The sequence below is a fragment of the Ammodytes marinus genome, assembly GCF_949987685.1.
Source record: "Ammodytes marinus genome assembly, chromosome: 13".
NCBI classification, from domain to species: Eukaryota; Metazoa; Chordata; class Actinopteri; order Uranoscopiformes; family Ammodytidae; genus Ammodytes; species Ammodytes marinus.
In genome coordinates, this window is record NC_137217.1 from 11640842 (window position 1) to 11668761 (window position 27920).

The window sequence follows — 27920 nt, forward strand, 5'->3', positions numbered from 1 at the left end:
GCAACGCTTATGGCAGTCGCAATCGACTGTATCAATCTCAAAGAATCTTAAAGATTAATGAGAGAGGAAGGGAAGGTCCCACACCTTTCCGGATCTTCCCGTATTTTGGTGAAGAGACGTGTTCTTTACACTCTGTGAGTGTTGGCTTTATGAATAAAAGAGCCTCTGGCATATGGATATAACAGAGTATTTTATGCTCTGTAGAATAAATACAGAGAGGTTACTTCACAATGCCAAATTAAAAATGTAAACTTTTATCTTTACAAGAAAAAAACCCCAATTAACCCCCTTTTTTGTTTTTGTCTTAGTGTCGTGCAAGTCCAGATGAGTTGATTGCTCAGATTGGTCAATGTAATCTATTTTCCAAGCAGTGGGATGTGTGAAGGAGATGATGAAGTATGCATGAAAAGAAACAGCCTCTCTTTGAAGTGACAGTGCTGTACTCTGTTCAAAGTTATATGGTCAATTATACCTCTTAATTGGAAGGTACCTCCTACTGACAAACTATATGGCCAGGGATTTAATTACTGAAGTGTAGTATAAATTACCGAGTGCTATTGGGAATGCTAGGGCTTTTATTGTCACAGTACAGGTTATATGACAACAATAGAGTTAATTTTCTTCACGAGAGATATAGCCAACATTAGCGTTTATTATCAAGTTGTGTGCTATGAATTTGTTTATGACAGAAATATTCTTTAGGTATGAGAGTTTAAAATGTGTACTAGTCTGAGAGACTAGTCAAGGACCACTGCACCTTACAGTATATTGCTCATGTGAGCCTGATCTAAAATCATCCATCTATTTAACCTGGTCTTGAGTTAATGAAACTGTTCCAAAAATTGCTTTATTTTAAGATAATTTTTCTTATTCTGATATCCAGTTCCGAGTCATTTTGTGTCCCAAATAAACCAAAATTGGAGTGAATTAATCCCAAACGGGTGCCTGTATACATCAAGACTCTCATAGTAAAAGTCCCTTGCTTAATATGTTTTAATTGAAATACAGGTCAGGGTTTTAGTCTAAATGCAAGATATGAAGCTTGTGGTCTTGTTTTTCTGTTGATAAAAATGTGTTAACCTGCCTTACTTAAGAGAAAATCTGATACAAACAAGATGCGATGCCCATCATCTCTGATTTTTAAAAACTGTGTGCGGTTTTCTAAAGTTATTTTGGGAAACCGTGCCTTATAGTCAATAAGTACTTGATTTACACTGCTACTCTGAGACACTTGATGAATACAGGGCCTTTTCCCTATTTTATTCACACCCCCTGATACAAACAGTTATTTCATTGTCTTACTAAACCATCAGCTTCTGCCTACAAATGTACAGTATACATGAAAACATTTGCACACTTAAACTTGAGCCACCATCTGTATTGTAATGTCATTCAAGTCCTTCCTATGTTTAAAAAAAAAGAGAAATTAATTTGACAGTCATTGCAGTGCCTTGAATACTGTATGGGCGTATGTTTTTAAGAAAGACATACCTTGTATTGCATTAGCAAAACTGTATATCGTTGTAATTTATCTGCACAGTCAGCTGAGTGATGTCAGCTCTGATGGTCTATCTAAGAAGAGGTGTGTTTAAAAAGCAGCTCATAGTTTCATACCTGTGCATGTTGGCAAAAAGTGATCAAGTATAGCAATTGCTGCTATAGTACTTTGTACCACTATGTTGATTCCTGTCATTGCTGTTACATTTTGTACATTTATACAGTTTTGATACTTGATGGCATTCTTTGGCAAGATGTCTTGTGTTATCGATATGTAATATATTTTGCGAGTTCATATTTCTTATGGATGAGGGGATGAAATGCATCTGGTAAAAAACAGTATACAGCAAGTCAGTCTCACTCAATCAGACTAGAGTAGAATGCTTTTAAATGTACCACACAATTGTTATCACATTCAAAAAACCTGTGTATATGAATATGTACATATCACAAACTTTTGTAAAGAGATATATTTTTTATGCAAATAAAGCATTTGTAAGTTATTGAATATGTTGTGTAAAATTGAACATGTAAATGTCATGTAAGATCAAAAAAAAGTTTTGTATTTTTTCTTTATCAGCAATGTATAAATCCTTAATTTATATATAAAATACAAAATATTGAACTTCAATTGTGCCATTCTTTTTATTGATAGAGATGATGGCTAGATGCAGCTGCAGCTTTGAAACTCTGCAAGCTTGTACAGCATTTGCAATATAAGAAAATGTATTTCAGTGCAATAAGCTTTTATCATTCGGTCTGCTGCTGCTTTCTGTTGCACATTTTTACAGTTTTTGTATTGTATTCGTCCGTTTTTGTATTGTATGTGTCCTGCTAAACACTACATGGTTTAGCCAAAATACGATAAGCACTCAAATTATTTCTGTCCAAGGGCCTCGGTAGATATTTAAAGACACCAGCAAGCGATGTAAGCAGAAATGCAGTCTCAACCTTTAAAACACATTTGAAAGGAAAACTATTTAAATTATGAACATCCATCACCTGCATCTCCTTACACTCGAGCAATCTGGTGTTATTTAATTTTATTAGCGCTGTAATCGAAGTCTCATTTGGCCTGCCTCACTTTGTCACTATCTTTGATTACAAATTGCTGAAATGGACTCCAGGACAGGATGAGCTGAGACACTAAATGAAATGACATTTTACTTTGCATGATGTAAGAAGAGAATAGTTCATTTTCATTATTTTTCCCGACAATCTTGAGAATGGAGAATTATTTTGATGATGATCATGATCATGATAGGCTATGTGAACTCTGGTAGAAAATACTTTAAACACTGAATTTTTTTTGCAGGCAGAGGGTAAGACAGAATCAACCATGACATTGAGTCTGCAGTGTGTGAACCTGTCTCTGAAACGGTATGGTTCTATAACAGTGATCAGTCTGATATAACTTGTTTCAAGTAATCTTATTGATTCTTATAAATCAAACAAATTGGAACAAGGTAGTCCACCACAGTTAATAGAAAGGGTTGAATTATTTGGTCTCAAACTGGCTGTATTTCAAATGAGTTGATACCTGCCACAGAGTTGTTGACAGTTTGTCAGGAATGATGGAGCCCATTGGAGCAATCAAAGAAGAGGAGATGCAGGGGAGTGTGACAGAGATCACACAACGCCCAGTTACGTGAAGTATAAAGTATGAAGAGGATCCATGAAAAACCAAGACATGCACTTGACTGGCAGGAACATATATGGTTCAGAACCCAGGTTAGGCATTTACTTTAAAGTCTCTAAGCCAGGGATTTATGTATGGATTACAAATATTTGCCAGAAGGATTTTCCATTGAAGTTACTCCAAAGCTTCATCAAGCAGATTTTACCCCAAGGGGATGGTGATGTAATAGAAGCTGGAGTTTAGCCGACATGCCAGGCTCAGGGTGTTTGTTCAGTATGGTTGTATATGCTCAGTGTAATACACTAATAGTAATACTGACTTGACCTCCCTGTTTGCTCTTAGAACAGCACATGGCTTCATTAAGGGCTATGGTGTCTGTGTCAGGGAGAATCCCTTGTGGAACCTCTCCAATGTTCAGTGGTGGTGGGGCTACTGCTACAGTATTTACTGTGTCATTCTACAAAATGCAGTTGTGGTGACTGAGCTGGAATATAAGCTGATATTCATGGAATGCATTTGTGATCTTGTGGCGTGGGCATGTGTGCCTGCTGTAGAAGATAAAAAAAGATTGTGCAGAGATGCACGCGATGGTACAATGCAGGGATGTTCCTGGATGCCTTTTGATGTTCGGTTCCCCCCGTGGCGTTCCTCCATTTTCATCAAGGGGCTGAATGTGTACCGTGAAATCACGCAACATTCACCACAGCCAGCAATATTGACACACACTGAATGATAGATGGCAGCACTCGTTGGTTTTGTACATCTTGGTAGTTCTCACCAAGAATAAAACAATAGGGGCTCTGATTGATATCAGTGGGCCACTGTTGATAGGATCCTCCTAACAGGAGTTTTCCCACTCCATATCCTGTATTGTTCAAAGTCTTGTGTTTAGGGCTGCAACTAACGATTATTTTGATAATCGATTAATCTGTCGATTATTTTCTCGATTAATCGATAAGTGTTTTGGTTCTTAAAGTGTCAGAAAATGGTGAAAAATGTTGATCAATTTTCCAAAGCCCATGTTGACGTCCTCAAATGTATTTTTATGTCCAAAACACACAGATATTTCAGTTTACTGTCATAATAGAATTAAAGAAACCAGAAAATATTCACATTTGAGAAGCTGAAATCAGAGAATTTGGAAATTTTTTATTAAAAAATTACTCTAAACGATTAATTGATTATCAAAATAGCTGGCAATTATTTTAATAATCGATTTGTCGATTAATTGTTGCAGCTCTACTTGTGTTTACCCAGAGAGTCATCTGTCAAGAAGACGCGTGACAAAGCATAATGAGTAGGGCCTGGCTTCATGGATCTGTTGGCGCTCATGTGCTGGATTGTCAGTTGACTAACTAGCCTCTCTCTCTCTCTCTCTCTCTCTCTCTCTCTCTCTCTCTCTCTCTCTCTCTCTCTCTCTCTCTCTCTCTCTCTCTCTCTCTCTCTCTGTTGTGTGTCCTGACACACTCAGGACAAAACGAAAGTTTCATATTTTTTCTTAATTTCTTTGCAGATATTTTAATAGCACAACTTCCCAATGATGTGTGCACCATGTAACATTTACACTGGTTGTAAGAATCAAATTTGTGTAAAAGATTATGTCTAGAAGACACGACTGGGATTTAATATGCTGTGGAACTGAGTTTCTGAGAGCAACTCCTAGAAGAGTTCTACAGTTTAATATGCCCTTTATAATCTTAAAGTGGATGAATAATGTAACTTCCTCCATAGCCATCTCAGCTAAATAAAATTTTAAGCCGCGTTATATTACATGGGCATTGGGAGATAGCCTGAAGTAGGTCAACGAAGACCCTGGTGGATATCAATTGAACGAATGTTAAACTGAGGTCAATGAGCAGGATCAACACTGCCTATCATGAAAGCAACCGAGGGGGCAGAAGAGAGAGTGTGTGTGTTTGTGTTTGTGTGTGTGTGTGTGTGTGTGGGATCGGTGTCGTTGATCACTGAGCAGATGGGGGATTTAGCAGATTCCTACTAAACATTTAATTATCAGGCAGTTCCTTATCATAAATCCTGAGCCAGGATCCCGAATGTAACATGCTCCAGTTCCCACTAGGATATCATACATTTAATTAGAATAATGGTTGACATTTAGATGCATATGTTTGGACAGAATCAGGCAGGCTGTTTCCCCCCGTCTTTATGCTAAGGTAATTGGCTGCTGGCTGTTTCATATATAGGCATAAAGAAATGAGAGTGGTATTGATCTTCTCATCCAGCTCCAAGAAAGCGAAGAAGCTTTTTCCTTTTTAATTTACTTGTTTTTCGGAGAAAAACACATTTCTATCTTTGAACCATGTCTATGTCACTCAAGCGGCTCACCGACTTCAGCTAACGAGTTGTTTCGTTGCCTGTAATCTTTGCAACTTTATTCTCTGCTAGTGTTTAAACAAATCCTATACGCAAAGATAAATAAATGTTTGCAAATCTTGTGAATTGGACTCCCCAAATCAATAAACAAACTCAGTGGGAACATTCAAGCTCTTCTTGACACATGACAACTTTGATGAATGGCTCACAGGGGGTCCAACTTAATAGCTCCCCCGTCTTCAGCTATTAATTAATTGTGGAAATTTTCCAAATTGGCTTCTAATGCCTTGTGACGTGCTCCTGGAGGAATCAGATTGAGTTTGATGTGAAATAAGCGGCTGTACACAACAGATTACTTGGTTTTTCTTGTTCTTTGACAAAACATGCTTTTGAACAGCCAATCCCATCTGTCACATGAGACATTGTCCACCGCAGGAAACAACATCTCCCATGAGCCATCAGACTGAAGTTGGTAATGTGCTCCACTGTCAGGAGGATAAGCCTCACAAACATGGGTGTGGTTTTAAAAAAAACACAGCGCATTAATGTTATTTCATCAGCTCTCCAAACTTCAATCACAGCAGTCACAAAACAACTCCAATGCTCCCATATCCCCAACTTCCCCTCAGGTAAATCCAGAGAGAAGAAAGTTCACAACAGAACACAGGCCTGCTTTTGATCGAGTGAGTAATTGGGCTTCACAATTGAAAAACCACATGTAATATTTATACAGGAGGGGGGCAGACGTACTGAGTAGCTTTTATGCGCTCTCTCTCTCTCTCTCTCTCTCTCTCTCTTTCTCTCTCACTCTCTTTGTTTGCCTGGATACAGTATAATTTGTTAATATCGTTACAAACTCAAATTAAAAACATATCTCACTGGCTTCATGTGAAATAAAAAATATTGAAAGGCAATAAATTGAAACACCGAGAAACACTTTGAAAATCTAGATTTTTATTTTGCAGAAAATATATTCGATAGCTTTGTTTTATTGTGTTTTGAAGTTCAATATTTAATTAGTATTTATAGATCTACAGTTTAATATGATTCAGAAGCCAAGAATATTACGACGACCGCGATAAAATTAAATGTTTGAATTACTCAAATCACCTCACCTGTTAGACATACTGTACTCTTTAATGTTTTGTCTGTCTTATGAATGGAAACCAAAAGATAAATTGTTTGCTGATTTTGAGAGCAAATCAATATCAAATAAGATGCTCTTTTATTGTTATATTCTCTCTGCATAACTTACATTGCACACAAAGATGGTGCAATGAAATAATATGTGACATTCTATCTTGTCAGTAAATTGTTGGTGCATGATAAACACCATCTCAGTTTAGGCCTGTGATGTAAATTGCATTTTGGAATTGTTATCACGCATGCTGTTCAGTGGAACAAATTTCAACACAAAAATATATGCTTTTTTATGTACATATTTATTTAGTTGTCTTATTTTCTCTCGTCTTTATTCAGTGTTTAGGTGACCAACCATGCTAACTTTTCCGCCGTGGGAGGAGAGGCACTATGTGTCGTTTGTGAGTGGCTATTAAGGGGTGATGGGCAATTTTGGTGTTAAGGATCACTGGCTGTGTGAGTGGTTTGGATGATGTCCTGCTCAGACCAGGTCAAACACTCATAAACACAAAGGCACAGCTGCGTTCTGGGATTCAAGAACACATTAGTTTCCAATCATTTTTGTGGATAATTTGCAGTGGACAAATCAAAATCCCTCGTGCGGAGAAACAGACTGAGCTTTTTTTTCATTCTAGTTGTTATCTGTACATAATGACTGTTTATCATGGGCTTGTATGCAACATAATGCATGAAACGGGGGACTGTGGAGGCGGCAACGTTCTCTGCGGATGTCATGGACTGTTTGATGGATGACCGCAACTGTCCCTGCAGTCTGCTGCCACTTCTGTTTGGCTCCTAGCTACATTTCGTTGAAGTGTCTCTTTAGACCAGAGCAACATTGTAAGAACATGTGTTATCGCTTCCCTAACTAATTTAAGTCAGGGGCCCATCTATTGACTCGTGGCAGTCCTTCAAGGAAATTAGATTCCTCTTTGCCAATACTGTTGTCTCCTCCTGCTCTAGATGTAGTTAAATAAAACATTCATCTGAGCTCACTGAATTATAAAGAGAAGAATGATTTGGTTGACTTATGACTAGCATTAGCCCTGTTTTCCCAAGCATGTGGCATCTCAACCAAAATGTTCAACAGTGAGCGGGCATCTCTGAGCGTTGTGCCATGGTGTGGTTTTGCATAATTTACAATTGATTAGCACATTTTAAGTCATATAATGAAGGTCAGTCGGAAATGATTGTAAAGTCAATGTCATAATCATAATCCACACAGTTTCTTTCTGCTGCCAAATTATCATAGTACAGCTTTTAGCAGCAGCTTCGGAATGCCTTTTTTCTGCTGGATTAAAACATAGTTAATTTATAGAGCCCTGTTCTTCTTGCGGAGTAGTAGAGTTGAGTAGCATGTGCATGTGCTGAGATCAATAGTTAGATAATGCAGTATGTTTATACTGGCAAAGGTTTTTTTTGTTGGACAAGTTGTCCTCTGTGTGCTCAGATAAAGTCAGGATTACTCACTCATAGAACATTTGTGATTGCTGACTTAATTGAAAAGGCATGGGCGAAAGAGAAATATGTCAATTTATATTTAGTGTGTTTATCCGGTGCCGGGTGTATTGTATTGTATGGTGAATTGTGATTCTGCGTGTACCACATACACTCTTTGTGCAGTATTATATCGGTGTCTTGTAATCCCGTGTGGGTTGGGCCATTTGTGTAGCATAACATGAAAATAAACATTATTCATTCATATTCCAAAATAAATTAAATCTAGTGTGAAGGGAACAAATATATTGGCACTAGTGTAATATTTGTATTGAATAGGCTTTGCCAATATATAGAAACTATGTCTACTGTATATGTGCAACATTTGCCTTTTATATTCAACAGATGAGATGCTATGAAAACTGTTCCCTGCCTCACCTTTCACATATTGTATTATGGCGATCCTTGTGAGGTACCATGGAGGTTACACATGTTTCATTCTGCATATTGTTCATAGAGAAGTCTAAAATATGGTCCATGTCCTTGCTCATGTCATCCTTTCTATCAACCATATTCAATCACACAGGCCACAACAGTTAAAGTTCAGAAGAAGAAAAAACTTACACTAAACATTATTCATTAACAGTTTAACATGCAAGAAAAAATGGGTACAGTTGAATTTCTTTTGATTGCAAATGTACTTTGGACTCAATTTGAAGCAAATAAAGAGAAGTTTTTGGGGGGCTTAAAATCAACTGCTACAAGGTTTGGCATCATTACTAAAGAAAGAAACACTAGCCCAAAGAAAGCAGAGCGGTTAAGTATGTGTGGCAGGCCCAAGGGTTACTTGATTACAAAGCCCAAGTAGTCCCAGTATCTTTTTCTACATCTGATCTGTGCATTTACAGTCTAAGACAAAATATAATTATTTAATTGATTTAATCATAAAATAGTTTGAATAATTATGCTATGTATACATTTATTGCATTATCCTTATGTAATTCTTACATAAGTAAAGGGCCAAGCAAGGAAATAGAGAAACTAAATATTGCACAGTTTTTGCAAAACGCCAGCTCTCATCTAATCATATATTCTTCTAGTCAAAGCAACGCTCAAACTTTTATGTGTGATTTTTTAATAACCAAGCAGGCTGTGTGATGAAGAGAGAGGCTGACATGTTGACCAGAGGATGGTGGCTGGCAGCACTGCTTTCTTCTTGTCGGGCCATGCGGTGAAGTGCCATTGTCAGTTAATGTTCTGTGGTTGTCACGGCTTATGTGAAAATCCATTTTCACAGTTTGAATACTGTCAGGGAAGAAAAGACCCCAAAATTCAAATCTTCTCTGCCCAGTTTTTGACAGAGAGCATCTGCCATCAAATGACTGCACGGCTGCTTCACAGATGAGACATCCATCTGTCCTTGGACTGCCTACTGTCTTTCACAATGTCTACGTTTTTCTTTAAACTATTTTACAATTGTTTAACTCCTTCCGACTTTTTTTTCTAGTTCCTACTCCTCCCACACCTTTAACACTTAGACATTCCAAATGTTCACAGAACGTGCGTCCCTACCCCACGGGGTGTGCTATTATAGTTTTTTGATTTTCCACAAGGGGGCGCTGTTATAAGGTCCCGACTGAACAAACTTTGAGAGGCCACGCCCCGCACACCGTAAGTCCGATTGTTTCGAAATTTCTCACACAGGTATGCGTTAGGGTGCTCTACAAAAAAGCCTCTGGGACCAGATAAATCCGCCTGGGAATATTTTCCACTAATTAGCATAAACTGAAAAATAGGGTTTTAACCACAACTTTCTCTGTATGGACACCAAATTTCTCACAAACCCTCGGTGGACTATAACACACATCTCCCAAAAATATTAGAAGGATAGCTTGAAAAACATGGCCGCCATTGACCCAAACGTTTAAGCAGGGGCGGGGCTTATCAGCGAATTGACCATGACTCATTGACTAAAAAATAGATAAAACTTTGCTAATAGGATATTTCAAATCCCTGTGGAGAGTCCGGTCAGAACTCTGGTGGTGGCAATAAAGGGGGTTCCAGATGATGGACGGTTTACAGGGTTTATTGAAGCACGTGATGATAAAGTAACACCAGTGAATTTATGAGGCAATTTGTGTTGTAATTTGTGGTTTAGCTTCATGCACGCACAAATCCCAACAGAACAAGCTGGTTAATACTAAACTGTGCATTTAAGCCTTAAACTAAATAGTTCTTGGTGAGCTAGTGGCGGCCGTGCCGAGCGCAAGTCAGTCTTCTCCGTCTGATTCCTCGAGCAGAGTCACGAGACATGTCCGAGCGCGCCCTGCTGGCCATGTAGTTTTCCGCTCACTGTCATGGCGTCTTAAAGTGACAGGAGGCCTTTTAAACATTGACCATAGGTCCTATCATCATAAAACTTGCTGGATATGTGCAAAAGACGTGGTAGCATGTCCCTTGAAACTTGACGAGATTAACCCATAGGGGGCGCCACAAATGCGAAAACCATAATTCAAAAATGCAATGTTTAACAGGCCACGCCCCTTGCCCCCTGACTCTGATTGAGTTGACATTTACATGCACAGCTCATGGTGCTCTATAATAAAGCCTCTTGGACTATAGGCGTCGTCAGCCATGATATATGAAAATATATGGAGGTTTCTGTGGTAGAACTGCCAAGAAAACATCCACATCACATCTCTGCATGTTTTGGTATGTCTGCATCAGGGATACAGCACGTTTGAAGGGGGAGACAGTGGACCCTGAGGGATTTGGTGGAGCTCTCTGTTTGACCTGGCAGCCTGTTGTCAGCCTGTCTGACACCACCAGGGCTTTGAAGAAACTTTCCCTCAGTTCTTCCGTGGCATCCGGATACTCTCCGCTCCACTCTGAATCATCTCTAACATCCCCAACCCAAGCATCCAAACATCATCAGAAAAGTGAGCCGTCAAGAACTAATTAACTGGTTGGTTATTGCAGTGTAAAAATGCAAAATTAATTACGAGATAAAGATCTCGTAATTACGAGATAAGGATCTCGTAATTACGAGATAAGGATCTCGTAACTACGAGATAAGGATCTCGTAATTACGAGATAAGGATCATCCCTCTCATTCATCAATAACGATCCTTATCTCGTAATTAGGATAACAATAGTGTGAATGCTGGAAGCTTCCAGCATTCACACTAATTACGAGATACTTATCTCGTAAGATCTTTTCTCGTAATTACGAGATACTGAGTGTGCTAACGGCTACATTAGCTGTGAAACTTTTTTTTTATTTGGTGAATGCTCAGCGCCACCGTAGATTAATAAGGCAATCAAGGCTATCATTAAATCACTGCTGATGTTTTTATATATTTCAGGGTCTGGTTGGTAAATGTAGCACAGCGGTGTGACAGTTTTTTTTATAGGTAAATAGAAAGTCGATTTAATGGTGTCTTTAGAAAATCAGTCGGAGATGAATTTGAAAATTGTTTTTGTCTTTATAATTAGCCATAGAGGTAAAAAAAAAAAAAAAAAGGATTGCCTCTATCTCACTATAATAATATAAGTGGATAATTGGAGTGATAATTGTCAAGCTCTGGTCTGAAGACTTATAAGCTAATTAGACTTGAGATCACTTAATATTAGCTTGACCGCTCAGCCATGGACCCATGTACCTGGGTCATGGAAGTAACCTAGAGTTACGCTTTGCTGTGTGTTTTATTTTGAAATAAATAATGTTGTGCATGAACATCTCAACACTTTTAAAAACCTTTGAAATCACATGTGCTGCGTGAGGCTTCCCACTGTAATAGCATTATTTAAAACCATATAAGAGGGTATTTATTGCGCGGATCCAAACTGTTGTCAGAGTAGACTTCTTAATTTCCTTTTAATATAAATAGTTTGAGGAAAAAATTTGACAGAGCCACAGATGAAGATAACTCCTTATTATCCTTTTCAATGAATGTGGTGCAGGTATTGCCTGTGACACAGTTGATGATACTCAATAAATTACGCCGTTGAAGGTATTTAGACAGAAGTTTCTTGGAGATTATTTATAATTTAGTAATGGAGTGCTCATTGTAGACACAGCTAATGTAAACCCTGACTCTAATGAGGATAAATTCATCTGCGGATTTGTGCTCTCTGCAACAGCGTTTTAATATATTAAATCAACTATAGATAACAGTCATTTATTCACTTAATTATATGTCCATTGAATTACACTGACTGCAGCTGTGCCTTTTGTGTTGCACTCACTTGCAAGACAATGCAAGTCTTTCTGAAAGCACAGTGATTGGACCCTTACAGCAAGTCAGAATGTTGTGTCAGGAATCGTTCATTTTACTGACATTGTATCTTTACTTCTTCTTTAGACTTCTGGACCATATAGACTGTAAAAGAAGAAGCTGATATTAATAAAGGGAACACCGTGCAGCCTCTTTCATTATTAACAGTAAGACATACAGTCCCATTGCGTGGTGCGAGTCATTAAAACACTCTCCTGTCAGCCATACATCCTGCTGAAATTCTACATTAGCAGCTTCACAAGGGCTGTAAATTAGAAATGAAGAGGCATCTAGTGAGGCAGACCTCCAGACCATCACAGGGACTGTCTCATGCCCCCGCACAAACCACCTTTTCAATTCTCTAAATAAATCCTTGTGTGGCCAAATGGCTGGAAAGCAGTAATTCATGACTGCATGCAGTGGCAGGGAAGACTTACATGATGGCTACATTTCTTCTTCCCCACTGACACAAGAACACTCCCCTCTGTGATCCTCAGTCCCAAAAGCCCCAAAGAACATTGCATCCGTCTTACAGAACAACGTTGTCTCCATGCAGACAGGAAACACTGTCTGTCTGTCTGTCTGTCTGTCTGTCTGTCTGTCTGTCTGTCTGTCTGTCTGTCTCCATCTATCTATCTATCTATCTATCTATCTATCTATCTATCTATCTATCTATCTATCTATCTATCTATCTATCTATCTATCTATCTATCTATCTATCTATCTATCTATCTATCTATCTATCTATCTATCTATCTATCTGTCCTCCTTTTTTCTTTCTTTCTATCTATCTCTATCTCTATCTCCCTCTCCCCCTTCCCCTTCTATATTTTCCTCCCCTTGTCCATCCGTCCTGTGTATCATGGCCTGGACACAGCTCTCTACTCTGCACACATGCTTTGTATGTGGCTTAAGCCTTGTGTGTTTCCCCTGTTCGGACAGTGCAAGCAAAATCAGATGTGTGTTATTCGTCCTCACACTGTGCCCCACACTGATGTGGCTAGATTTCAGCCGCTTGCTCAAATGTGATGTTGGGTTAACTTGTGCCATCCATTTAAATGTGACTGAGATCTCATGAAAAGGTAAAGAGAGAAAAATCTTAAATATGATCAGATTTGAGCAAGCGGGGCAAATATAGCCTGTGTTGACTGCCACACCAAACAGAAGAGAACCAATTGAAAATGTGTATGTGTCACAAACAAGCTGCATGTAAAATATGATGCTCATGATACTGCGTGGCAAGAATTTGTCTTGTTTTTTTTCAGTTTGAAATGACTTTCCCCTCTGCCAAAATGGGAAAAACAATGCTTCCTTTTGTCCCAGCGACAATTTGAAAGAAACTAAAAAGGTCACATTTAGTTTAGAGAATTAAAGGATTTGATCCAGCAGCAGTTTAAATGTAGAGGCAGCCGGTTTCAAAGGCGCTCTCCAGACCATTTGGTGCTGCTGGTTGGGGTGGGGAGGTTGCAGCAATAGAAACCGAAGAGTCACATCCAAATCACTGCAATTAGCAGAAGAAGCGCAGCAGACTAGTGCCCTCCAGTGTTTGCTTCATATACAGTATGATTAATGTTTGAATGCTGCTGGGAAACCATAAGATTTAAGACTCACACCGATTTAAGATATTTTTTGTTGTTGTAATACTTATGTGCACTGACCCAGTTGTATGTAGAATTTAGTTTTTGACACCAATTTACCAATAAGACCTTACCTTTTAACTGCTTATACAATCATGTATTACTCATTTGTATGTGTTGTCTAGTGTTTGTACAGATCAGGTGGACTGCTGGACTCTTTTTTGGTTATTCATCCATTATATTAAAAGAGGCTGGAATGCTATCTAGAGGTTAACTATCTAATTGATGGGGGCGCCTTTAGCTCAGTTGGTAAGGCGTCCCCCTCCCGGGCCGGGCCCAGCAGCAGACCTGGGTTTGATTCCCACCCGTGGTCGTTCTCTGCATGTCACTCCCCTCTATGCCCCATTTCACCTCTGTCTCTCTGCACTCAATCAAATGAATCAAATAAAGCATAAAAATGCCCAAAAAATATCTTAAAAAAAAAAAAAAAACTATCTAATTGATATGCATCCGTGTATCTGTCTCATCACTTTAAATCCCACAATAAAACACTTCATATTTGGCAAAATCAAATTTAATCAAGGGCTAATTGGAAGTGGAAATTGCAATTTACTTGAGCTTTTTCATAGAGAATTAATTCATCCGGGACTAGAATATCATTCATGCATGAAGCCTTCACTATATCCCCTTCAGTGGCAATTCTCCATGGAGGAGCACTAAGACTCTATTGGCCTATATTACTTCATGTATTTCCGGGCGTACAGTATGTCTTAAGCTATTCTTCATTGCCGTGACTCAATATATCCATCATCCCTCTGTGAATTGGTGGGGGTTCATCATTCATTGGTCTATCCGTCATTGAATGTGTTTTCTATGGTCAGGTTGCTATCAATGTGTAACCAGGGAGGCCAAGGTAAGTCAAATGACTCCAAGGGTTACACAGGGTGCCATTGTGCTGCATTTACACAGCATAACGGCAGGTTAATGATATAATATTACAGGAAATTAACATTTAAAACATAACTTCAACTAATGGCCTCAGTGGGTAAGTATTGGTTAAAGGTACACTGTGTAGTTTCAGAGGATGGGTATTTGTTTACATTTGCAGAACCTGCAGTTAGTTAAGCTATCATTATAAATAAAATAAATTATTTTGAGGCACCTGGAACCAAATGTAAGACTAGAATATTTGTAAACAAAACTGTGGGCCATGCTGCTGTAAACAACAACAGTGGAATACTAACGTTTTCGGGTAGCTTTCCGACTTCCAACAGTTTTCCAGGGATCCAATGTTCTTGCGAGTAAAGTGTTTTCATTCAGTTATGAGAATATACCTTAGAAGATTTTCCCTTCTCTGACATATCCAAAGTTTCATAGTGCAACTTTAAAAACAGGAAAGGTAGAAAGGCTATAAGGCATGATTTTCTTTGACAAAGTGCAAACCTATTTACTTTACAGACATTTTAAGAACTCCATCTGAATATCCCGTTGAGCCCAATGAGGGATGCATCCCCTTCCCCCTGGAGCTAAAGTCCTGTCTCTGTGTGAAGCCACTGATAGCAGGTAGACTTTGCCCTGAAGGGAAACCTACGCTACAGGAAGCTACAGCAGGGCAGATTCCCGGCCGTCAAAGCAGAAGGTAAGACACAATATAATGGATTAGAGCAGTAATGAATTGATTTATGTGAACAGACATAAGTCAAAAGAACAATTGATCACTTGTTAACGACTTGAACATCTCTAGGGGTAATTCATCATATCTCTGTCGTGAGGTTTTTGAAGTTTTTTTCTGGCTATGATGTGAGGGGACTGAAATAATGTCAGCCCTTCCTTAAATATATTTTCACATCATTTTTAAATTTTTAGTTTTTTTAGTTTTTGGAGTGGAGTTGATAGTAGGAAACACAAGTCTAAATGTTGTTTAAGGTGGGGTATGATTTATCACTGCCATGAGGTCAAAAGTCGTTGCTAATGACTTATATTACAGGTGCGATTTAACCATAGACAGACATTTAAGCAATGTTAATGAATCTACTGTGTGGTTTGCTTTAGTTTTATAACATACAGAATTGGTAATATTAACTTGATTACTATACTGCTCAAAAGGAGACCTTGATGTGATATTGTTAATGTCATGTATTCACTCTAAAATAGTTTAAAAAGAAATGCAACATCCATCGCTGTCTGTCCTCCTTGTACTGAATTCCCTTTTGAGATCAATTAAGCACAACATATTTGGCCATTAAAATGTCGCAAAGCTCTATTTAATGGAGTCTTTTGGGCCATGATTATGGATGTTAGTCGTGGATGATTCTCAGTGTTGTAATTAGCGATTTATTTGTTCCACCATGACATTGCCCTATTTAAAAATGTAATATTGCTGATGAAAAGGCAGACATTGTGGTTTGTGTCTCAGCCATGACCTTAACTTACCTGTATCTGTGGGAATAATTATTTTACAGTTTTGTGTCTCTATTGCTGAAAAGATCTGCTAACATAAGGTGGAATGGACCAGACTAAAGGCAGCAGCAATGGTGGTTATGGACCTCACCCCCCTCCGTACGATTCTCAGGAAAATGGAAACAGTCCTTACACAGGGATGAGCTATAATGTTGGTAACAATATTCAAATGTTTTGTTTAGCCTCATATTAGAAAAGGGAATCAGGTAGTGAGCTAAAGCTGTGGGTTTTTGGTATATTTATTTGGATTCAATTCCCATATTATTAGTACTACATGAGCCACAATCACACATTTCCAGCCTTTGATCATTTTAAAATCTTCCTACAGCAAACTCCAAAGGCACAGTTTGCACATTTGATTTTACATGGCTGAATGACTTCCTTTCATTAAAGCTATAGTGCATCCAAGCCATCGGCAAACGAATTGACACAAAGTTGATTAAGCCAATCAGCTCCACAAAGCTCTCTATGTATTTCTCAGTATGGCAGCGTTTACAAACTGGTGTCAGTCTCGATTTTTGTCCCAAAGGAGATTGTTTTAGAAAGTGTTGCTTGAACTACCTTGTGTGTTTGTTGGTTTGTATGAAGCAGGTAGGGAAGGGGAACGTTGCAGTGGTCTCCCCCCCTGGCACCTATGATAACATGATCCATCCTGAGGAACTGGCAGCAGCTGGAGGGGAACAGCAGTATGGCCAGGCTCCCCCAGACTATTCCTATGCCTTGGAGGACGAGAGTGGCTTCAGTGATGCTGCCATACGAAGAGGTGAGAGGGGGGCTAGAATGGAGCCAGGGATGGGCATGAACAGAGAAACAGAAAGTGAATCTAATAGGTTTTTTATGTGTTGCGGTACATAACAAAACAGTGAGAGACATGACAAAAACACCATTGTGTGTGGGACAAGACTGAACACATTTGGGACTGGACAAGCTAGCAGAGACAAGACAACAACAAAAAACTTTAGAAAATAATAATATTTAAAAATTAAAAAACAAACAAAAAAAACATAAATAATACATAAATAATTAATGATAAAAATACTACTTATATTATTTTACGTATATAATAAAGAAATAGGAAATATGCAGAAATAGACTAGCAGTAGCTCATGGCATATGAAAATATATTGGCTGTGTGTGTCTGTCTGTGTGTGTCCGTCTGTCTGTGTGTGTGTGTGTTGTGTGTGTGTGAGTGTGTGTGTGTGTGTGTGTGTGTGGTTTTAAGTAATATGCTTTTTCGTTTGCATGGTCCGAGCTATAAGAGGACAATGTTTTTCTACTCCCTCATTTGCAGAGTTTTCTCCAAAATTGATTTGAAATTTAAAAGTGATTTGTGATCTCTGCGGTGCGGTGCCCTGCCTCAGCATCTCTCAACTCCCACCCAACACAAATCATTTTAAAGGAGAGGATAAAAAATTTGTTTTGGTGGAAAAAAACACAGAACCATTTTGAAATGTTATGCAGCATTAACAACCCTTAGCAGCCACCTTGCTTTGCCCTGGCAGATATTATTTTTAGTTGTTGTCTAATGCTTCTCCTATCAGTCTACCTTTCTCTCTGTTTTGCCTCACTAATGTGTCCATCTCTTCCTTTTGGAACAGGTTTCATACGTAAAGTCTACTTGACCTTGATGATTCAGCTGCTGGTGACTGTCGGGATCATCTGTGCTTTTCTTTACTGGTGAGGCACCATTGCACGAGGGATTTCCTTTAAAAAAAAACAATAATCCATGTCAGGCACCAATCCATCTCTCCACATCTAGTGTAGTCTGCCAGTGTGCAAGAGCACCAGCCATGGCACAGTAGCACAAGCACCATAGTTGTCCCCACAGTAAAACAAACCCCCAGCACTGCTCAAGTCATCTGAAATATATGAGGTGAGACAAGATGGTGGAGAACGAAAAAGCCTTTCTGCCACTTAATATGTTTGCTTGCAGTATAGTTCGAAAGCTTTATATGTTTTGTATAATGGATGTGGTAGAACACTGCTAAAGTAATCTTTTTTCATGAATTGTATCCAGCCTCCCATCTGCACAATGCCCACTGTTAATATTTAATACAATCATTCTACTGTCTCTATCAAATATATGGTGCCTCTATTAAAGACCCCCCTCTCCCTCTTTTCCCCCTTTTCCTATCAAATAACAGGGAGACACTCCGGAGATGGACGTGGGAAAACAACTGGTTCTCCTTCACCATGATGTAAGCCATCAGAAACATCCGGTCAGATTGTCTAGCACCACTGCACAACTTCTTTTTTTTTCGCCAGTTTTGACCACCTAAATGAAATTGTCACTCATGGAAATCCATACGTGTGTGTGTGTGTGTGTGTGTGTGTGTGTGTGTGTGTGTGTGTGTGTGTGTGTGTGTGTGTGTGTGTGTGTGTGTGTGTGTGTGTGTGTGTGTGTGTGTGTGTGTGTGTGTGTGTGTGTGTGTGTGTGTGTGTGTGTGTGTGTGTGTGTGTGTGTGTGTGTCCGGCTTGAATCCCAATCCAAGAGACAGCCAGCTACACTGTGCATAATTAATGAACTGGCTGAATTCACACATTAAAAACACTGTGCCCCCTTCTTCCTGCCTATAGCCTGTTTTATTTGCTATTTACGATACACTCTATATTCTCTGTGAAATAGGGCGGTGGTGATAGTGTTCATCTTGGTCTTCTCATGCTGTGACAACCTCCGTCGTCAAGTGCCCCTCAATTTTATTGCCCTGGGCCTGTTTGTGAGTAGATCCAGTTCCAGCCAGGCATCAAATTAAACCCCCACCACACCTGCTCGATTTCCATTTTTTTTGCCATGTATTTACTTTCCATTTGTCTCTCCCTGTCTCTCTCTCTCTCTCTTTCTCTCTCTCTTCTCTCTCTCCTCTCTCTCTATCTCTCTCCTCTCTCTCGCTCTTCCCCCCTGCCTCTGTCTCAGACTATTGTAGAGGGCCTGATGCTCGGATCCGTGGCAGTGTGAGTGTTTGTTTCCATGGATGAATATACCCACCTGATGCTGCCTCATTTACACAATAATAACCCGATTTTGATCCATATCTGATAGCGTGTTTGATGCCAGCAATGAAGCCATCATACCTGATAAGATGCTATCATCGCTGGTTTGCCAAATTAAAAGAGCATATGGAAATTCATATTTTCCGGGCTTACAATAAATCAGCGGCGTCACAAATAGTTCAAAACCAATTTCCCTGTACCAGCGCCAGTGTAAACACAAGTTACCTTCGCCATCTGTGAGCTATTGCTTTTCCAGGAGCATGTCACTCTGATTGGAGCCTGACTATCAATAATACATTCAAATTTTCATATTTATATGGCCATTGCCATTACTGAAGCTGTACGGTAACTGATGTTAAATGAACATAGGTGATACATTATGCAATGCACTTCCAGAGGGGTGTCTAGCTGAGACACATGATACAGACTATTAAATGAAGAAATGTCAATTACTCTTTCTTATAAGAAAGTAATGTTTTACCCTTTTAGAATCGAACACAGGCTTTTCTCCGCTGACTAATTAGACATGATTACATAGAGTGTCTTTTCCCACTGCATATCTGTGTGCTCTTTCTGTCTTCAGATACTTTGATGCCGAGGCTGTTATGTGGGCTGTGGGGGCGACAGCGCTGGTGTCCCTTGCCTTGACTGTGTTTGCCATGCAGTCAAAGGTGAGATCTGTCACACACTCTGAGCTGGGTTTACAGTGCAGCCAAAAGTGAAATTTCATAAACAGCGGTGGCAGCTTCGCAATGCAGTGAGTGGTAAAGGTCCATCCATACTGAGCTGTGTTCCCTGTGCAGTCAAAAGGAACAGTGTTAAGCCGAGGAGCTGCCGGCCCAGGTTTTTTTTTCTCATGCAGTGTGTTTGCTAATGCACTGTCACCAGCCAACGGTTTAAAACCCTGATGACTGTGCTGCCCAGGCAAAGCTATGATTAGTGCTGAGATCAGTGTATTTGTCAATCAAGTTAATTCCTTATGTCCAGTGGAGGGTCAGAGTTAAACCTCTGGCCTGTCCTAATTTTTGGCCCAGGCTCCTACCATAAATCTTTAGCTCAGAAAATGGCCGAGAGCCTTTTGTCATTAGCCAAAATCCTCCACCCTCTCTTTCTCTCTTTTGTCTGTCTACTTTTACCGTGAACTGTCTAATAAAGCAAAGAGATTCATCTTAAAAAGGGCTGCTTTCAGGGACGCACCGAGAGACTAGCTGCTCCTCCAGAGAGATAGATTTTAATATTCACAAGGTAATTGCTGGTGCTTTTGGTGGAGTGCCATTCACATACACTTTAAAGAAAGAACTCTCATCAAGAATCTGATTTTTACAAATTACAATCCTAATTGTAGTTCAATTGGACCCTGAAGCATTTCCCCCACAAAGATAGTTTCATTTTATTGTTCTTTTTATTTTGTGTGAAAAGTACTTCAACGGTGTTAATATTTCTCACCGTTGTCTCTTGGCTTATATAAAACGGCTTGTGTAAGTGACATTTAAAAGTTTTGTTAGAACTTGCAAAGTTGTTTTTATTTGCAGGAGTCGAAGTGGGGATCACTTCATTGATAGTTTAGAATGCTCCTTCAATGAAGAGCATATTCAGAGCTGTGAAGCAGAAAGTGAAATAGATGTAAGCCAATTTTAAAGTGCATTGAGAGTCACCCTTAATTGCTTCTAAATGCGGTTTAGCACGCATCTTTTCACTTACTGCATCGGAAGGAGCAGCAGACACTTATTTCTACTTCTAAGATTGAACACAAATAGCAAGCAGGTGTCTAATGATTATACTATAGTATATATCTGTTCTTAAATGCTCATTATAAGTCTGTGGAAAGAAGGCTTTTGCAGCAAGTTTAAATAGTCTGCATATAGAGCGGAATACTGCGATATAAATAGAAGCCTAGGCTCAGCACCCTCAGCCCATTAGTTTTTTTTTTGTTAGTTAGTTTAGTTTTATATAGGAACTAAGACAGTTTTAGTTTTTTTCCTTTTACTTCAGATTCCAGAATCTTTATTTTTTTTGTCCCTGTGAAATGATTGTCATATGCAGACACCTGTGCAAGTTGTGCTTAACCCTCCGCAGGTGATCAGTGTGAATGATTCTACTGTATTAACTGCCATCCTTTTTGTGACAAAAGGGCACGCAGGCCAACAAGGCCACCTCCACTCCCCTCCTCTGTGCCTACGTTGCAGTTTGTTGATTAATTATCCAGCATTATCATATCCAGAATCGTTAGGATTTTTTCTTGTTTGTTGAACTGCAATATATCTCCATCATTTGGTAATCTGCGGCGCCTCACAGCACCAGCTGCAGTGCGGTACGACCTTGAGCGCCCTGGCTTTTTTAATGGCAATGATGAGTTGAAATGTTCTACAGTATTCTGTTTGAGAGGCTCGTCACATTCACTGTATCTCTCTCCTCTTCCCCCCTTTTCTGGCACCAGTGGGACTTCACCATGTTAAACGGGAGCCTGTGGGCGTTTGGCTGGACCCTCTTTTCGTTTGCATTGCTTTGTGCAATCCTCCGATCGCAGGTAGATCCAGAAGCGGCTGTGTTTACACCTGTGTTTGCAGTGAGGGAGGGCAGGGTTTGAAATGAATTGCAGTGGTGTGCGGTTGGAGGCAGACTGTACACACACAGAGCACTGAGCCAGACTACAAAGAAGAAGAGTGTGCACTCGCCAAACCTCTCAGGAGTTGCACTGATCTCAGACTGATGCATTCACTCTGTTTACTGTGACGGCTGTTGGTTGTTTTAGCCTTAAGCAGGGAATATGTAGGGGGGAAAAAACCATCCAATTGATTTTAAACAGCTATTTTTACAAGGGTGACAGATGAACCGGAACAGAACATAAATGCTGTTTTCTTAACACATATTGTTTGCACCCATTCTCAGCCCCTAGCATCATATTCACACAAACAGGAATTGAAAAAGGGATAGAAAATAAAGATGCTGTTTTTCAGATAGATTGCTGAATTATTGTGTCCTCAGCGAGCGCATTGTGTAACCTAAGAAAGAAAGAAAATATCAAACACTTTATTTTGAATAGTGAAATAGATTTGTTTTCTTTTACTACATATTACCCCTATTTGTGGAAGAAATATTCCCAAATCAGTATAGAGCATTACATTACTGAATGCTGATTTTGTGTCTAATTCTTTCAACAGTATCTATACATCATGTATGCCTGCCTGGGAACCTTGCTGTTTTCTGTAGTAAGTACACTCATATTCTAATGTCAGAATGTTTTTGTTTTTTTGCAACAGAATTTGTCAAAAATCTAAAACAGAGTGAAAAAGACCATCATTATAGAAAGCTCAATGTTGAGCTGGTGTATGCCATGTAAGATTTGATCCCAGGGCCAGTCAGCCAGCCTTCCTACAGTGTCTTGCCACGGTAGTTAGTATAAAGAGAGAGAGAGACTCTGATGTCCCTGTGCCCTTTGATTTCAATTATGCACTGCTTAACAGCGGCAGGCTTCATTTTCACAGCCACCTCTCTGCGTGCCTTTGGCGTTAACAGCAAATGTTTTGACCCATCCCTTCAGCTGGTGGAACAAAACTGTGACTGCACACAGAGGCTGTACTGGCTGTCAGCGGCAAGTCACAACTTCATTTTCAGCTCCACAACTGCGTTTACTAAACGGGTATTTACATCATGGCCTGTTTATCTACACAGTATACACGGTCCTCCTCTTTCAAAGATGAGAAACAGGGCCCGTATTTTTTATCAGACCGATTCTTGTAAAGCTGCATGTCTCTTTCATCACACACACACACACACACAGTGTTGAGGCATGCCATCTCTCTGTCTCTTTCTCTTTGCAGTACTTGGTGTTTGATACACAGCTCATCCTGGGTGGAAAACACAGGAAGTATGAAGTCTCTCCCGAGGAATACATCTTTGCTGCCCTCAACCTGTATTTGGACATAGTCTCCCTGTTCCTGCTACTGCTGCAGTTGATTGGCCTGTGCCGATAATGACAGGCCTCCCTACATAAACACTGAGCCAACTCTTAGTTCTACAGACATTCTCTTATCATATTTAAATAGGCAGTGATGTCTGTGATGTGTGACCAAGATACAGTTATGTTTTCATGTAGGTTTACTGTTAATAATTACCTATTAGTTAAGTGTGATCTGTGTAAAGTGTTGGTGGTGGGGTTATATTGCATCAGCACAAATGTTTTTGTAACCTATAATTCACATATGGTTTATTTTCATATTGCAAATGGTAAGTGCCTTAACAATTCAGCCACACGCAGTAAGTAACATTATCAAGTCCTGTGATCTGTGCCACATTTACAAAGGTTTCAACAGTCTCGCTGTTGAGAAAAGTTGTCATTTGTTATAAAGCTTAAATGAAGCGTAAGAGATACTTTACGGAAAACCAGACTCCACAAACCAAACTCCATTAAAGGGACATAATCTAAAGTTTTAGCACTCCCATAAAACCAGATGGTAGCTCTGTGACTTCCTTTCTCTCAAAAAATGATTTTTCTTTGCTATAAATGTGGGTATCTGTGACAAATAAAATAAAAACAGAGTAAAACTCAACACATAGTTTATTGGCACCACACATCAAACATTTTTCATATAAAGAGGGAATGTATCAAGTATAGACTATGAGAGTGCAAATAGCATTTCAAGGATTAGTTGCTTTAAAATAGAAAATCTAAATGAGTTACAAAATGTTATGCCATTTTTAAAATAAATCACCCCTGGCCTTTAGAGGTGAAATATAAAGGAAGTACAAATTCCATTTAAATGTGTCCCATTTCATGTGGGAAACATACTTCATCTCCTCCTTTTACCAAGTCCAACCAAGTTAGCTCCATTTACCATATGGTACTTTTCAAGGTGGTAACTATATCAGGTTCAATTGGCCTTTCTATGCATCTGCTAAAAAACAAAGGTAATCACTTCAGTCAGACATCAGTAGTCTGTACAAAATCATAATTAAGTCATGAAGGTAAAACACTGATCAATGTGTTTCTTTCCCATCTTGGTTATTCGCAATCCATTTTCTCAAATAAATCATATTTATTTCAAATAAATACCATCTTTATATTGCAACTTTCCTCCATTATTGTGTCTTCAGGTAAGACCCTTGATACACATACAGTAGGTCAACTCATTTCAGTGATTTTAGTTTCAAAACGCAGAGCAAGAAGCCTTCTGCACAACAAAAGAGAAATAAAAACCTTTTCATCAAGAGTATTAATGAATACTAATGTAATCAAATTATATAAATCAGTGTTATACATTAACATAATACTACAAACCAACAAAAGGCCTCATGCTACAAATATTTAGAAAAATCAAGATCTCATTTATCCACTCTAAACTTTAGGAGAGAAATAACTAAGGTAACAGGTGTTTGTGTTCAAACTGTTAATACTGTTTAATTAGCACACACAAATAGCAGAAAAAAATGAAATATTGGTGATTGACATAAAGGCACTGTATCTCTTACTGTGTAGAGAACTGATTCAAAGACATGGAGTCCCCATGTGTTTGAGGGGCAATAATCATGAATGAATTCTCTGGCGCATCTGCAGAGCTGTAAAAAAGGCTTTTCTTAATTTAAATGAATTGATTTGACCCACAGATACATTTAAGTCAAATGGGCTTAATTGATTCATTCAACAAAGTCTGAATGTGATTGCCTGATGATCTCTTTGTCTGGCCCTTATGCAGTGTATAAACAAGGCTACTCACTGTCTATGTGTGTCTGTCACGCTCCACATTCAGCTACAGTATTCAAACAAGCTACAAGGGAATTCATAATGTACTGAACTGGATGATGCTTTACAGTCCCTCTAGGCCTGTCAACTTTGTTGTTTTTGATTACAGAAACAAGCTTTCCTTTAAAAGTGTGTCAGAACTCAGGCTTTTAAAATGTTTTTGTCGAAGCCACCAACACTTCAATTGAAGAATTAACCTACATAGTTTTTTGTGAATGTTTCACCAATCAAGTACACAACCATTATGGTCCTAAACTTAACAGTTACCAAAGCTCACTACAGCTTTTAGATAGTGACGCTTGAAAATTATTACTTAACTGTAATCTCTATGGCTCAAGACTTTCACATAACTGAGTCGTTGAGATTGTAATGATCAGGCACAATTTGCGTTGAAGAATCCACTTTGTGACTGCAAAATGTGATTTTGCTAGTCAGTGTTTGGCACCTATAAAGTAGGCTGAGTGGGACAGCAGGAAGAACTCTTTCCCAGCCTCTGCACCACAGGTTGAATATTAGAGCAAAATATTAATCTGTCCATTTGTACAAGTGAAAACCCCGTTAGACCTGAATCGGACACATACAGTAGGCTTTTACTCCAGTGGAAAATAATACCTGCACTTCACTACACTAGTCTCTAAATGTCTTAGTTCCTATATCACTTATTTCAGAAAAAGCCACTTCATATTTTTATCAGCACAGGATCCTTTTACGATAGGAAACATGCTTGAAGATTGTTATCACACGTAATCTCTCCTTCAGTTTGTGCTGCTTGTTGTTGGGAGGAGCTGACAATACAGTTATTGCAGGCAACCAATCTGACTGCAATTCGAGACCCTAAATTACGGGACACACATCCTGCGTCTACTGCGCGCCTGCATCTGACTTGTTTTTCGGCAAACATGTTAACACACTACAGCGTCCAACCTCTGGTCGGCTGCCCGTTGGAGGCGCGTCTGCAGCGACGCACCACTTCACCTCAGGAGGCTCGCCTATTTTTCCAGAGAGACGCATGTCTCTCTCTCAAGTCTCTCTACTTTAACTGTTGACAGTCATATTGACTACATACCAGCAGCTTACGATGTAGTTTCAACATTTCCTGGTGTGTCCCTTTCAAAATCAAACTTCCCACAAGCGAAAATGTGAAAAAAAAGAAAAAAAGGCAATGAGGCACACGGATTACTGTCGAAACTCAATATTAATCATGTGCATCATTAAATGACATGAAACAACTTCATATTAATGGGAATCATCAATGAAAACTCCATGTAGAAAGACAGGGCTTTTAGAAGCAGCGCTCCAGCAGCAGCAGCTGACACGTTGCATGTGTGGCCTAAAACAGCAAGAGAGACGCAGCAGTAACAGACGCAGACGCACTCAAGAGGTAGACGCAGGATGTGTGTCTCAGGCCTAAGAGTCTAAATAGTACTTCCTCCATTAACCACCCTAGTACAAACTGGCACATTCTTCATTCTGTATACATTCCATCTGAATAGCTACTGCACATATTCCACATCTCAATGTGCAATCTGTAGTGGTTTCTAATTTCTACTTATGAAAAAACTCTCTCATATCTCAGCCAATCACGTTCACACCAAGTGCACTTGATCCTCCCACTCAGAGGAGCTGCTGCTGGGCATGTGGTCGGAGTCACATTGCGGAGTGTCGACACGGTTGCAGACCTTTGAGCCTCCCTGATGGACACCATCCCCACCTGCGTCCAGGTTGGCCATGGTGTCCATCCCTGATAGATCTAACTGGGTGGGTCTCTCTGGGACAGCACACTCCTCCTCCTCCTCCATGTCACAGATACCCACGTCTGACATCACTTCCTGAGATTTACTGTTTTCAGGCAGGACGACTTCGCCTTTCTCGTCCTCCAGCAGACACCCGCCTCCGTCTGCATAGAGTGGGCCCAGGTTTGAGTCTGTGTCAGAGGAAGTGGAGGGGACCAGGGTGATACCTTGAGGATTCATGTCGTGGAACCAAGCCATGATGTTACCCAGCAGGTTAGCATTAGCTGCTAAGGCCGAGGACGAAGAGGTGTCATGGCTGCCGCATGTGGTAGAATCTAAGGTGTCACTGGAAGAGGAGAAGAGGCCTGTTGATGATTCACTGCCACCTGGAGCCACTGGTATGGGCACTGAAGCCCTGTAGGCCCGGTGGTGACTGTCAGAGTGCTGCACAGAGGCATGGACATCGTCAGCGGCAGCACTGTACTGGCTGCTTATGTTGCTGAGTTTAGTCAAGTTATCTCCCAGCTCCAGCAGGTCTGAGCTGCTGAGGGAAGCTCTGGAGAGGAGCTCCACAGCTGGAGTGCTGTGCTCCAGCCTGGAAGGCAGGGAGGTGCCGATAGCACCCAGGGAAGCTTCGTTGGCGAGGAGGTCGTGGTTGGACCCGCTCCCTCCCATCCCAGAGTCCTGCAGGGACAGCTGGATGGCCAGGAGGATGTTAGGGTCGTCGTCATCCAGAGAACCCAGACCCTGCAAGAACACACAGAAAAAACAGTGTCAGAAATGTTCTCTTAGGTTTAGAAAAAGGTTGAAGCTAAACAAATTAAATAATTGTCTGGAAATCAACTCGGCAAGTTTAATGCTGTTCTTCTTTGACAACCGTAACTGTGCACTCACCATCATCGTGCCTTGTCTCCGTCCAAATCCAATCTCCTGTGTGTCTTTGTGGAGAAAGAAATTGGCAGAAACGCCCAGGGTCAAATATTGTCATTAGACTTCACCTTCACATAAGTACTTGGATAGTGATTTAAACCAAAGCTAATTACCAATTTTAGGGAAAACATTATCATTTTTAAGTGAACCTTGCAAAATGATATAGCA

The 27920-nt window shown here is 39.8% G+C and overlaps 2 protein-coding genes across 2 annotated transcripts in view; one reads left to right on the forward strand and one right to left on the reverse strand.

Annotated features, from left to right (window-relative positions):
• Positions 1 to 16404: 16404 nt before the first annotated feature.
• On the forward strand, positions 16405 to 23323 carry LOC307259820 (protein lifeguard 1; the record flags this gene model as incomplete). Its single annotated transcript, XM_080039828.1, has 10 exons — positions 16405 to 16513; positions 16954 to 17121; positions 17957 to 18035; positions 18503 to 18556; positions 18985 to 19075; positions 19273 to 19310; positions 19933 to 20020; positions 21787 to 21876; positions 22511 to 22558; positions 23171 to 23323. The coding sequence occupies 10 exons, from the start codon at positions 16405 to 16407 to the stop codon at positions 23321 to 23323; spliced, it is 918 nt and encodes a 305-aa protein (XP_079895954.1).
• A 587-nt stretch (positions 23324 to 23910) lies between these two features.
• LOC307259584 (ankyrin repeat and IBR domain-containing protein 1-like) overlaps positions 23911 to 27920 on the reverse strand; it is a 36293-nt gene continuing 32283 nt past the window's right edge. Inside the window, exons 19-20 of the mRNA XM_080039526.1 lie at positions 27717 to 27760; positions 23911 to 27569 (exon numbers count right to left, since the gene is read on the reverse strand). Of these exons, the coding sequence (XP_079895652.1) occupies positions 26676 to 27569; positions 27717 to 27760 (938 nt within the window). The 3' untranslated portion in view covers positions 23911 to 26675. The remainder of the gene's footprint in view (positions 27570 to 27716; positions 27761 to 27920) is intronic.